Below are 14499 nucleotides of genomic sequence, written 5' to 3' on the forward strand. Positions count from 1 at the left end.
GCCGGGCGCGGTGGCTCAAGCCTGTAATCCCAGCACTTTGGGAGGCCGAGACGGGCGGATCACGAGGTCAGGAGATCGAGACCATCCTGGCTAACACGGTGAAACCCCGTCTCTACTAAAAAATACAAAAAACTAGCCGGGCGAAGTGGCTGGCGCCTGTGGTCCCAGCAACTCGGGAGGCTGAGGCAGGAGAATGGCGTGAACTCGGGAGGCGGAGCTTGCAGTGAGCTGAGATCCGGCCACCGCACTCCAGCCTGGGCGACAGAGCCAGACTCAGTCTCAAAAAAAAAAAAAAAAAAAAAAAATGGCTAAATAACTTGACCCTAATTACCTGGATGATGGCTGGTGGAACTAGGACTCAAACCCAGGCATTCTGACTCTAGAATCAATCAATCTATCTATCTATCTACCTACCTATCTATATCTTCGAAACGGAGTTTTATTCTTGTTACCCAAGCTGGAGTGTAATGGCACGATCTTAGCTCACTGCAACCTCTGCCTCCCTGGGTTCAACCAATTCTCCTGCGTCAGCCTCCTGAGTAGCTGGGATTACACGGATGCACCACCAAGCCCGGCTAATTTTGTATTTTTAGTAGAGACGGGGTTTCACCATGTTGGTCAGGCTGGTCTCAAACTCCTGACCTCAGGTGATCCGCCTGCCTCAGCCTCCCAAAGTGCTGGGATTAGAGCCACCGCGCCTGGCCTAATTTTGTATTTTTAGTAGAGACGGGGTTTTACCATGTTGCTCAGGCTGGTCTTGGAACTCCTGACCTCAGGTGATTCACTCTCCTTGGCCTCCCAAAGTGCGGGGATTACAGGAGTGAGCCACCTTGCCCGGCCTAGAATCTATATTCTTAACCATTTGTAGCCATGATGGCACATTTCTATTTTATATTCTAGCTCCAGACACCTAATTTGTCATAGTTGATATTATAATTTATGTAACTATTGCTGCCAGCGCCTAAATCTTCCATATGAGAAACTGCAATGATTTGATTACTGTTTGTTAAGTATATAAAGCATTTAAAAAGAACTATTATAATCCTAAAAAAACCCATTATGGTTATGAAGACACTATTCAAGCTTGAAGAACTTTCTATGTGGCAAGTTTAAGCTTTTCCTTTTGTGTTTTCATTTCAGATGTTGATAATTCGTGTGCTCTTGAAATAGGAAATGTACAGATCCCTATTGCCGACATACCATTCTCTCCATCCAGAAAGCCAACTTTGCGAGAAAAAAAAAAAAAAAAAAAAGTGTGAAACAGAATGTGGCTTTTCCAAAGACAGATGTGATTGTTTATAGTCAATGTGGCCTCAAAATGTCATTGATTGTGAAATGGCAAACATGCAGGATCATAATAAATATTTGGGTAGGTTTCTGAAGTTATTTCACATCTGAGCAGTCTAAAGAAGTATGGGAGGAGGGGCCAGGCGCGGTGGCTCACGCCTGTAATCCCAGCACTTTGGGAGGCTGAGGCAGGCAGATCACAAGGTCAGGAGATTGAGACCACCCTGGCCAACATGGTGAAACCCCGTCTCTACTAAATATACAAAAAATTAGCCGGGTGTGGTGGCGGGTGCCTGTAGTCCCAGCTACTCGGGAGGCTGAGGCAGGAGAATAGTGTGAATCCGAGAGGCAGAGGTTGCAGTGAGCTGAGATCGCACCACTGCACTCCAACCTGGGTGACAGAGTGAGACTCCGTCTCAAAAAAAAAAAAAAAAGTTTTATGGGGAGGAGAAAGACGTCAAGAGGAAGTCTCAGCCCTTGTTCTCCCACAGAAACACCAATTTAACATATACAAATCCAAATACTTTCATGAGAATTCCAAAATCTAGTTAAAAAGTTGCAGTACCCGGCTGGGCATGGTGGCTCACGCCTGTAATCCCAGCACTTTGGGAGGCTGAGGTGGGCGGATCATTTGAAGTCAGGAGTTCAAAATCAGCCTGGCCAATATGGTGAAACCCCATCTCTACTGAAAATACAAAAATCAGCTGAGTGTGGTGGTGGGCGCCTGTATTCCTAGCTACTCAGGAGGCTGAGGCAGGAGAATGGCATGAACCCAGGAGGCGGAGGTTGCAGTGAGCCAGGATCACGCCACTGTACTCCAGCCTGGGCAACAGAGCGAGACTCTGTCTCAAGAAAAAAAAGAAAAAAAAAAAAAAAAGTTGCTGTACACCAGACGAGCACAAAGCCAAACAGAACAAACTGACACAGGTAAGAATAATTTTCATTTTCCCCATTAACCCCTCCCCCAAGCCAGCACAACTCAGGGCCGGGCCAGAACACCTGAGCTTATGACGTCTCCCTCAAGAGGGAGGGAGACTAGCAGAGCATGGCGACTGGTGTTCCGGCTCTCCAGAGGGCTGGCTGAGACTCGTTTCTGTCTTGCCTCTCTTGGAGAACTGATGGAGCTGGCAAATTTTGGATCCCTGAAGGTTGCTGAGAACAAGGAAAAGAGGTGGGCTACAGCTTGCTGCAGCCAGCATGACTCGATGAGGTCAACAAGATCTGGAGAAGGGGCACAACTTGAAGTTTCAGTATCAGGAGAGCAAGATACCGGAACGTGCATCAGGCTCTCTAGCTTTTCAGAAGACTGCCTGAGGGACTGGTAGCTTTCTCACAAGACTTGAACTGAGAGGGAGCCAGCTACTTTGGATACCTGGTGGCCACTCAAGATGAGAGTGGGGTAGCTTGCTGCTATAGAACCAAAGAACTTGTAGTGCTACAGACAGACACCAGAAGGAGCAAGAAATTACAAACTTCCGAAAAAGAAACCACCTAGCCTCTTGAATATAGAAAATGCAGGCAGAGGCCCAGAGAAATCATACCTGCCAAAAAAGTTTCAGAGGCCCCCAGAACATCCAGTTGGGCTGACTGGTGAAGGTGACTGATCATACAGAGACTTTCCCAGCACAATGCTAGTCCATAAACACTGGGAGAGATAGCTATTCTTTTTAAATTTTTTGAATTTTTATAGAGATGGGGTCTCACTATGCTGCCCAGGTTGGTTTCAAACTCCTGGGCTCAAGCAATCCACCCACCTCAGCCTCCTAAAGTGCTGAGATTGTGGCTCCCAAAGTGCTAGGATTACAGGTGTGAATCACCGTGCCCAACCTGATAGCTATTCTTTCAAATGTGCAGGCCAGATGGGGCGGCTCATGCCTGTAATCTCAACCTGTTTTATGAAAATTATTAATAAAGAAGTATAGAAGGGTCTATATTTTTAATATTCTGGACAATTATTTTGAGAAGAAATCTGGACAAAAATGACCTCAAAGAAGTCTAGAATTTTGCTAGGCACAGTGGTGCATGCCTGTAGTTCCAGCTACTCAGAAGGCTGAAGTGGATCACTCGAGGCTAAGGGTTTAAAGTCAGCCTGGACAACACAGCGAGACCCTGTCTCTTTAAAAAAAAAAAAAAGGATTTGATGCGATGTTGCAGAATATAGCTATTATCAGTAAGTGGAGAATTTTATAAACCTCTTACAAGCACCATTCAATTTCCTCTTTCTATGAGTTTGACTACTTTAGATACTTCATGTAAGTGGAATCATGCCGTATTTGTCCTTCTGTGACTGGCTTATTTCACTTAGCATTATGTCCTCAAAGTTTATCCATGTTGTAACATATGGCAATCAATAAATGAATGGGAAACAATCCAAAAGAAAAACAGGCCAAGTATATAGTCAGGCAATTCATAGACATGCAAACCAGTATGGCCAAGAAATTCATGAAAAGTTTTATGACCTCACTGAAAACTGGGGAAAATAACAAATACAATGAGATACTATTTCCCACCTACCCAGACAAAATTTCAAGAAGGACCACCCTTATATACTTCAGTAAATGGCAATTCTATCCATCCAGTTACTTAGTCCAAAAACCCTGAGGTCATACTTGACTCTTTTCTTTCTCACATCCTACAGACAATCTGTCAGTAAATCCTGTCAGCTCTTCCTTCCAAACATATCCAGATTCTGATCGGAAGCAGTGGCTCATACCTGTAATTCCAGCACTCTGGAAGGCTGAGGTGGGCAGCTCAGGAGTTCAAGATCAGCCTAAGCAACATGGTGAAACTCTGTCTCTACTAAAAATACAAAACTTAGCCAAGCATGGTGGCATATCCCTGTAATCCCAGTTTCTAGGGAGGGTGAGGCAGGAGAATCACTTGAACCCAGGACCCAGAGGTTGCAGTGAGCTGAGATCGTGCCACTGCACTCCAGCCTGGGTGACAGAGTGAGACTCTCTCAAACAAAAAACATACCCAAATTCCGACCACTTACCATTACTTCCACTGCTCCATTCTGGTCCGAGCCACCATTGGGTCTCACCAAGATTATTACATAGCTTCCTAACTAGTCTCCCCACCTGTATCTGTACCTCTTTACAGGCTATTTTTCACACAGCAACTAAAATGACTTGCATAATGTCAGATCATGTCATTCATTTGCTCAGTATCCTCCAATGGCCTCTCATCTCACTCAGAGTCAAAACAGAGTCCAAAGAGTCCAGATGGTTAAGATTTGAATCTCAGCATCACTATTCATGATCTGTGTAACCTCAGACAAGTTGTTTATTTTTATTTATTTATGTTTTATTTGAGACAGAGTCTCACTCTGTCACTCAGGCTGGAGTGCAGTGGCGCCATCTCAGCTAACCGCGACCTCTGCCTCCTGGGTTCAAGCGATTCTCTTGCCTCAGTCTCCTGAGTAGCTGGGATTACACAGGCGCACGCTACCACGCCTGGCTAATTTTTGTTTTTTTTTTTTTTTTTTGAGACGGAGTCTCACCCTGTCGCCCAGGTTAGAGTGTAGTGGCCGGATCTCAGCTCACTGCAAGCTCCGCCTCCTGGGTTTACGCCATTCTCCTGCCTCAGCCTCCCGAGTAGCTGGGACTACAGGCGCCCGCCACCTCGCCCGGCTAGTTTTTTGTATTTTTTAGTAGAGACGGGGTTTCACCGCGTTAGCCAGGATGGTCTCGATCTCCTGACCTCGTGATCCGCCCGTCTCAGCCTCCCAAAGTGCTGGAATTACAGGCGTGAGCCACCGCGCCCGGCCAAATTTTTGTATTTTTAGTAGAGATGAGGTTTCACCATACTGGCCAGGCTGGTCTCAAACTCCAGACCTCATGATCCACTCGCCTTGGCCTCCCAGTGCTGGGATTACAGGTGTGTGCCACCGCGCCCGGCCTAGTTGCTCAATTTTTAAAATTTTTCTTTTTTTTTTTCCCCAATAGAGATAAGGTCTCACTGTGTAGCCCAGGCTGGTCTCGAACACCCCAGCTCAAGTGATCCTCCTACTTTGGCCTCCCGAAGTGCTGGGATTACAGGCAGCCTCCACACCTAGTTCTTAATTTTTAATTTTTTGTAGAGACAGTGTCTTGGAGAACTGATGGAGCTGTGTCTCACTAGTGTCTCACTAGTGGGATGCCCATTTCCCCTAACATGCTGGGAAGCCCTCCAGGGCAAGACATGTCTTAACTACCTTCAAGTCCCTGGTCTCCAGCCAAGAGTGGGCCCAGAGGAAGCCCGACCCAGAGGGGATGGGCCCGCCCATTATGTGAGGAGCCGGGAGCAAGGTAGTGGCGCAGACACAGAGACCAGGCTGGTCTCAAACTCCTGGCGTCAAGCAATCCTTCCATCTTGGCCTCCCAAACCACTAGGATTACAGGCCTGAGCCACGCAGCATGGTCTGGTTGCTTAATCGTTTTATGTCTGTCTCCGCATCTAAAAAACAGGTCTGACTCATGAGACTGTAATAAGGATTTACAAGCATTAACTTAGTTAAGTACCTGGAACTGACACGTAGTAGGGCTCAAAAAATCTATCTGGCTGATATTATTTTGCATAGTTTAACTTTATGAATGCATGAGAAGTCACATACATAGGATGACCCTTGAAACTATGAAAACTGATTTAGTTTTACTTGGTGAGGCTATTGAGCCTTTTGTCAGGGAAAAATAATGATCTCTGTCATGGCACCTTAGCTGGGCAAAATGAAAAAAAAAATAATTTCTGTATGTGGTATCAAATGTCCCCCTTATAAGTGGGCATAGGTGACCTCCAAAAGAGGTATTTCCTTCAGGAATTAAACAAGAAATATACACAGCCTGTCCAAAACAACATCCTACTTTTCTTTCTTTTTTTTTTTTTAGAGACGGAGTCTTGCTGCGTCGCTCAGGTTGGAGTGCAGTGGTGTGATCTCAGCTCACTGCAACCTCCGCCTCCCGGGTCCAAGCGATTCTCCTGCCTCAGCCTCCTCAGTAGCTGGTACTACAGGTGCGTGCCACCATGCCTGGTTAATTTTTTCTATTTTTTAGTAGAGACGGGGTTTCACCATGTTAGCCAGGGTGGTCTCGATCTCCTGACCTCGTGATCCGCCCGCCTCAGCCTCCCAAAGTGCTGGGATTACAGGCGTGAGCCACTGCACCAGGCAACATCCTACTTTTCCAGGTTTCTCTTCAACTATACTCCCTGTCTCTATTAACCCCATCCAGACTCAGTTCTTGGTGTTCTCTGCATTTTTTTTTTTTTGAGACGGAGTCTCGCTCTGTTGCCAGGCTGGAGTACAGTGGTGTGATCTCGGCTCACTGCAATCTCCGCCTTGTGGGTTCATGCCTTTCTCCTGCCTCAGCCTCCCAGATAGCTGGGATTACAGGTGTGCACAACCATACCCAGCTAATTTTTGTATTTTTAGTAGAGACGGGGTTTTACCATGCTGGCTAGGATGGTCTCGATCTCCTGACCTCGTGATCTGCCTGCCTTGGCCTCCCAAAGTGCTAGGATTACAGGCATGAGCCACTGCGCCCAGCCATGCATTTTCTCTACCTCCATAACTTTGGTTCCTGCTTTTCCGGCCCCAGCAACTGTACTTTCCAGCTCTACTTGAGATAAAGACTTCACCAATTGTTGATCTAGAAGTAACCTTTCCTTCTATATTCCACCGCAGTCTGAATCTTTCTTACATTCATTTACAAACTGCTTATTTGCTATTGAGCCAAAGGTTCTGCGTTTCTTTTTCTCTTAAACTTTGCATTCCCTACAATAGCAGGTACTATAAATACCGCCTGAGTGGAATAAGGGTTGTACAAAACAATCAGCTTCATGCAAAGAGAAAAGATTGGAGTTAATCAGGAGAACTGTCCTTACATTTTAGAAAAGTAGTTTTGGGCCGGGTACAGTGGCTCATGCCTGTAATCCCAGCACTTTGGGAGGTGGAGGTGGGTGGATCATGAGGTCAGGAGATCGAGACCAGCCTGGCCAACATGGTGAAACCCCATCTCTACTAAAAATACAAAAATTAGCCAGGCATGGTAGCAGGCGCCTGTAATCCCAAGGAGGCTGAGGCAGGAGAATCGCTTGAACCTGGGAGGCAGAGGTTGCGGTGAGTCCAGATCGCGCCACTGCACTCCAGCCTGGGCAAGCAAGACTTCATCTCCAAAAAAAAAGTAGTTTTGACTGGGTGCGGTGGCTCATACCTGTAATCCTAGCACTTTGGGAGGCCAACACAGACAGATCACCTGAGGTCAGAGTTTTGAAACCAGCCTGGCCAACATGGTGAAACCCCATCTCTACTAAAAATACAAAAATTAGCCGGGCATGGTGGCAGGCCCCTGTAATCCCAGCTACTCAGGAGGCTGAGGCAGGAGAACCACGTAAACCTGAGAGGTGGAGGCTGCAATGAGCCGAGATCATGCCATTGCATTCCAGCCTGGGCAGCAGAATGAGACTCCGTCTCAAAAAAAAAAAAAAAAAAGGATATGATATAAGTAATACTAAATCAGTTTCCAGTCCCAGGTTTAAAAAAAACTGGCATCTTATACTTCCTATCTCTTAACATGCTCATTCTTGGAGTCCAGTCACCATGATGTAAGAAAGCCCAAACAGCCATGGCCCACATGGAGAGGAACAAAGAATCAGAACCAATCTGCCAGCCATGTGAGTGAGCCATCTTTGAAGCAGACTAGAGGACTAGTCATCCCTAGTTGAACTACTCTACCTAATACCACATGAAATAGAAATGAGCTGTCTTCACCAAGTTCTGCCCCAACTGCAGTTTCCTGAGCAAAACAAATGCCTATAGTTCTTCTAAGCCACTAAGTTATGAAGTACTTACACAACAATAGGTAACTGGAACATCAACTTTTTTTTTTTTTTTTTTTGAGACGGAGTCTCGCTCTGTCGCCCAGGCTGGAGTGCAGTGGCCGGATCTCAGCTCACTGCAAGCTCCGCCTCCCGGGTTTACGCCATTCTCCTGCCTCAGCCTCCCGAGTAGCTGGGACTACAGGCGCCCGCCACCTCGTCCGGCTAGTTTTTTGTATTTTTTAGTAGAGACGGGGTTTCACCGTGTTAGCCAGGATGGTCTCGATCTCCTGACCTCGTGATCCGCCCGTCTCGGCCTCCCAAAGTGCTGGGATTACAGGCTTGAGCCACTGCGCCCGGCCAACATCAACTTTTTAATGTCCTTTGAAGGAAAAAGTTAATGAAGAATAGCCTTATTATTCCTTTGATTGCCCACCTAACGTTAGTAGTGAGAGGTAGGTAACACAGTGGTTAAGAGCACAGACTGGAGTTAGACTGCCAGGATTTGAATCCTGACAAGCCACTTAGTCTCTCTGCTTTCGTTTTTTCTCTGTAAAAGAAAGACAGTAACAGCCTACCTCCTAGACTATTAGGATTAAAGAAGGCTGTTAGCACCTAAAGCACCTTCCCTCTTTTTTTAGAGACAGGGTGTCACTGTCACCCAGGCTGGAGTGCAGTGGCACAATCTTGGGCTCACTGCAGCCTCTGCCTCCTGGGCTCAAGTGATCCTTCCACCTCAGCCTTCCAAGTAGCTGGGACTACAGGTGCATGCCACTTGCAACGGCAGGCTTTCTCTCTCTCTCTTTTTTTTTCAGATGAAGTCTTGCTCTGTCGCCCGGGCTGAGGTGCAGTGGCACGATTTCTGCTCACTGCAACCTCTACCTCTCAGGTTCAGTCCATTTCTGCCTCGGTCTCCTGAATAGCTGGGATTACAGGTGCAAAGCACCAAACCCAGCTAATTTTTGTAACTTTCTCTCTTTTTTAGAGAAAAGCAGTGGTAAAGAGAAAGTAAAAATATGGTTAAAAAATAAGATCGGCTGGGTGCAGTGCCTCATACCTGTAATTCCAGTACTTTGGGAGGCCGAGGTGGGCAGATTACTTGAGGTCAGGAGTTCGACACCAGTTTGGCCAATGTGGTGAAACCCCATCTCTACTAACAACAACAAAAAAATTAGCTGGGCATGGTGGCACACGCCTGTAATCCCAGCTACTTGGGAGGCTGAGGTAGGAGAATCGCTTGAACCTGAGAGGTGGAAGTTGCAGTGAGTCAAGATTGTGCCACTGCACTCCAGCCTGGGCGTCAGAGTAAGAGTCTGTCTTCCAAAAAAAAAAAAATCAGGGCCAGGTGCAGTGGCTCACGCCTGTAATCCCAGCACTGTGGGAAGCTGTGGTGAGCAGATCACTTGAGCTCAGGGGTTTGAGACCACCCTAAGCAACATGGTGAAACCCCGTATCTACAAAAAATACAAAAATTAGCTGGGTGTGGTAGTGGCTCCTGTAATCCCAGCTGCTCAGGAAGCTGAGGTGAGAGGGTCGCTTGAACCTGTGAGGTGGAGGTTGCAGTGAGCTGAGATTGCACCACTGCACTTCAACCTGGGCGACACAGCGAGGCCTTGTCTTAAAAAGAAGGGGAGAACTGGGGAGGGGAATGAGAAAGAAAATAGGTCCGGCGCAGTGGCTCACGCCTGTGATCCCAGCACTTTGGGAGGCCAAGAAGGGCGGATCACGAGGTCAGGAGATTGAGACCATCCTGGGTAACACGGTGAAACTCCGTCTCTATAAAAATACAAAAAATTACGCGGGTGTGGTGGCAGGCACCTGTAGTCCCAGCTACTCAGGAGGCTGAGGTGAGAGGGTCGCTTGAACCTGAGAGGTGGAGGTTGCAGTGAGCCGAAATCGTGCCATTGCATTCCAGCCTGGGCAACAGAACGAGATTCTGTCTCAAAAAAAACAGAAAGAAAGAAAGAAAATAAACCTTTAAAAAAAAATCAGAAAATCTTAGAAGGAAAGAGCAGGAATGTTTACATAGGAAGTCAGGGAGATCTGGAAGGAGGGGGCTGCTAGCAGACCTGGGCATCTAATGAGAGTGGGTCTAGAGACTGTTACAGTCCAGCCAGTATCACAGGTTTCTCTGGCTTCAGCAGCTCTAAGCCTTCCAGAAACTTCAGCAGGGACCGACTGGGATAAATAACAAAGTAGTGCCTTCAAGAGTATAAGCTCCCTTCTAATTACTAGGCCCTAAGCACCCTCAAAAAACTAAATACTATTTCTCTTGATTCAAGTACACCCACTTGCTCCTCCCTTATGCATGGACTCCCTTTGCATTCACATCTCTGGCTTCATTGCTGATGCCTGAAATTCCTTTAAACAAGGGGAGAAAACATTTCATTCCACAGTCAAAAGAAAAAAATGACAAAAATGCAAAAGGCTGGCTACGATCATATTGAGTTTAACTGAATTTTAGTTAATCACCCTGCCAAGTGGGGCCTGGTGATGCATCTTTAGGAAAGGCCAGACACACTAACAGTTTATTGAGACCTACTGTGTCTTTCACAGCATGGTCAGCAGAGGTGAATTTAAATCAATTTGTATAAGTTCCAATGTCTTAATAAATATTTACTGAATGACCTAAGAAATAAACCTAACTATGCAATCTATCAGACATTACCATGTGTCCAAGGAGGAAGAATTTAAAAAGCAGGAGAGCATCAGATCAAGGGGTAAAAGGTCATCAGAGGTAAAAGTTAAAGAGCTAAGGACACAGTAATGGAGAAATTGTAGACTTCAATACCAACTAGAATCATATTAACTCTCCCATGAAAAAGATGAAAAAGAAGCAATACAGACCAGTCTGGAGTTGAACTGCCTGGATTTAAACCCTAGTTTTGGCATTTACTAGCTGTGTGACACTGGGTAAATAACTTCTCATGCCTCAGTTTCCTCATCCCTAAAATAAATACGTCTATCTCACTGGGTTACTATGAAAATCAAATGAGTTAATACAAGTAAAATACTTAAGACAGTACATGACACACAGTAAATATTGTTTAAATATTAACTGCAATTATTATTATTATTTTTTTCAAGACAGAGTCTCGCTCTGTTGCCCAGGCTGGAGTGCAGTGGTGCGATCTCGGCTCACTGCAAGCTCTGCCTCCCAGGTTCACGCCATTCTCCTGCCTCAGCCTCCCGAGTAGCTGGGACTACAGGTGCCTGCCACCATGCCCGGCTAATTTATTTTTGTATTTTTAGTAGAGAAGGGGTTTCACCGTGTTAGCCAGGATGGTCTCGATCTCCTGACCTTGTGATCTGCCCGCCTCAGCCTCCCAAAGTGCTGGGATTACAGGCATGAGCCACCGCGCCCGGCCATTAACTGCAATTATCATCATCATCATCATTATTGCAGTCTGAGATATCTGGCCTGAATTTATCAAGGTAGGAAGCTGTCATTGCAGAGAAATACCTTGTTCTCAGGAGAGTCACTAACGGAAGTGCTTCTGTAAACAAGGGACATAAGCAGAGAAGGGGTACAGAAAACTCATGATTACCTGGGGAATAATTAAATATATTTTAGGTATTCGTCTTTTTTTTTCTCTCTCTCTCTCTGTTGGTATTTTTCTGGTTACTGAGTCATTCTTCATTAAGGGGTGAGAAGAGGTGTCAAAAATTAGACAAAACATAAACTAGTATATTCTGACAACTGCTGACAATTCAAATTACTTAGCTGGAGAGGAATACAGCAACACTGGCTTAAATAAAATATTCAGATATTCTCCATGCCTTAAATAATAAGGCCCTGAGAACAAGAGGAACTTGGGTCAAGCATTCACAATAAAATCCCATCTCAAGACTTAAAACTTAGAGGAGAGCTTGTTACACTAAGGTGAGTATGGTGAAAATCAGGCAAACTTTACTTCTCTAAGTCAAAACTGGTCTATGGTTTCTACAAAGAGCTATTTAGAAACGTGACTATAAAGAATACATTTCAGATAACATGAAAACAAGAAAAAAGAAACTTTCCCATTACAGAAAGAAATGGGTAGAGAAACAACATTAATCAGTGGTAAGGGAGGCTTGCTTTCAGTTTTACTTTACAGAGTAGCATATACATAATATGTTTACAGCATTCTCTCTTACAAAGACTTGCTGTTAATGACTCACAAAGGACGAAATAAATTCTTGGCTGGTAAATTTTTTGCTTTTTTCTTTGAGAGGGAATCTCGCACTGTCACTCAGGCTGGAGAGCAGTGCCACAATCTCTGCTCACTGCAACCTCCGCGTCCCGGCTTCAAGTGACTCTCCTGCCTCAGCCTCCTAAGTAGCTGGGACTACAGGCGCCCGCCACCACACCCAGTTAATTTTTAGTATTTTTAGTAGAGACAGGGTTTCACTATGTTGGCCAGGATGGTCTCGATCTCCTGACCTTGTGATCTGCCCGCCTCGCCCTCCCAAAGTGCTGGGATTACAGGCATGAGCCACCGTGCCCGGCCCGTGCTTTTTTTTTTTTTTTTTTGAGATGGAGTCTCACTGTCACCCAGGCTGGAGTACAGTGGCGCGATCTCAGCTCACTGTAACTTCCGCCTCCCAGGTTCAAGCAATTCTCATGCCTCAGCCTCCTGAGTAGTTGGTATTATAGGTGTCCGCCACCACACCTGGCTAATTTTTTTTTTTTTTTTTTTTGAGACGGAATTTCACCCTGTTGCCAGGCTGAAGTACAGTGGCTCACTGCAACTTTTGCCTCCCGGGTTCAAGTGAGTCTCCTGCCTCACCCTCCCTAGTTGCTGGGATCACAGGCATGCGCTACCACACACAGCTAATTTTTGTATTTTTAGTAGAGACGGGGATTCACCATGTTTGTCAGGCCGGCCTCGAACTCCTGACCACAAGTGATCCGTCCGCCTTGGCTTCCCAAAGTGTTGGGATTACAAGTGTGAGCCACTGCATCCGGCCTCTTGGCCTCTAAATTTTTAAGATTGACTTTTTAATTGTGTGTGTGAGTGCGTGTGTTTGAGACAGAGTTTCATTCTTGTTGCCCAGGCTGGAGTGCAATGGCATGATCTCAGCTCACTGCAACCTCAGCCTCCTGGGTTCAAGTGATTCACCTGCCTCAGCCTCCCGAGTAGCTGGGATTACAGGCATACGTGCCACCATGCCCGGCTAATTTTGTATTTTTAGTAGAGACGGGGTTTCTCCATGTTGATCAGGCTGGTCTCGAACTCTCAGCCTCAGGTAATCCACCCGCCTCGGCCTCCCAAAATGCTGGGATTACAGGTGTGAGCCACCGTGCCCAGCCTAAGATTGACTTTTGAGAGATATTCTACTTACCTCTACTTACCAAGAAGAAGACAGATATAAACATTAAATATCAAGCATTTTATATACATTTCCCAGTTAATCTATGTAATAACCCTATGAATACAGATGAGAAAACTACAGCTGCAGGATATAAAGAAGCCTTCCCACAGTAACACTGCCTATAAATGATGGAATAAATTCAGGATGTTTTGAATTCAAAGCTCATGTATGCTCTGAGCACTTCACTCTGCTTCCTGAGGCAGGTAAGATGTTTTAATATCTACTTGCCTGAATGTTAATGTCTGTCCACAGAAATAAGTCGGAGCTCTGGAGTAGAGAACACCTGATGATTCAGAATCATTCCGGAGTGCTATATTTCTTCGACTGCTCAGACTGTACCCCTCAAAACCAGCTGTCCACTCTTTTTAAAAGCAAAGATATTGAAAACTGTTAGAATCTCTTGAGGGATATCTTCAATACAGACATGTTAAATAAAACGTGGAAATGGGAGACTACTCTTAGGGGCCATGGTCAAGTTCAATAAAATAAAAGATTCCATTAACAGGGTATCATGATCAGTCCCACAAATTACAAAAAAGATTTTAGTATATGCCTGCATAATTTTGACATAATAAATCAAATAAGTGTTACCTCTTATCTAATAAAATCATAGTTCAAGCATAATTGCTTGAACTTATTCCAACCTGATAAAAATCTAATTAATAAATGAGTCTACATCTTCTAAACAAGAATGCAGGAGAGAGATCAATTTCAAATCATAAGACTTTTTTTTGAGTCTCGCTCTGTCACTCAGGCTGGAGTGCAGTGGCGCAATCTCGGCTCACTGCAAGCTCCATCTCCCGAGTTCAGTCATTCTCCTGCTTCAGCCTCCCCAGTAGCTGGGATTACAGGCGCCCGCCACCACGCCTGTCTAACTTTTTGTATTTTTAGTAGAGACGGGGTTTCACCGTGTTAGCCAGGATGGTCTCGATCTCCTGATCTTGTAATCCGCCTGCCTTGGCCTCCCAAAGTGCTGGGATTACAGGCATGAGCCACCACGCCTGGCCCTGAAATCAGACTTTTAAGAAAATGTCTCTCTCCAGGTATTTCTTGAGGGTTTGGAAA

General features: G+C 45.6%; 1 protein-coding gene across 1 annotated transcript in view; it reads right to left on the reverse strand.

Annotated features, from left to right (window-relative positions):
- CRLF3 (cytokine receptor like factor 3) overlaps positions 1 to 14499 on the reverse strand; it is a 51845-nt gene that overhangs the window by 3393 nt on the left and 33953 nt on the right. The window contains exons 6-8 of the mRNA XM_025361782.1: positions 13663 to 13795; positions 11543 to 11576; positions 10149 to 10257 (exon numbers count right to left, since the gene is read on the reverse strand). Of these exons, the coding sequence (XP_025217567.1) occupies positions 10149 to 10257; positions 11543 to 11576; positions 13663 to 13795 (276 nt within the window). The remainder of the gene's footprint in view (positions 1 to 10148; positions 10258 to 11542; positions 11577 to 13662; positions 13796 to 14499) is intronic.

This window comes from Theropithecus gelada, chromosome 16 (assembly GCF_003255815.1).
Source record: "Theropithecus gelada isolate Dixy chromosome 16, Tgel_1.0, whole genome shotgun sequence".
NCBI lineage: Eukaryota > Metazoa > Chordata > Mammalia > Primates > Cercopithecidae > Theropithecus > Theropithecus gelada.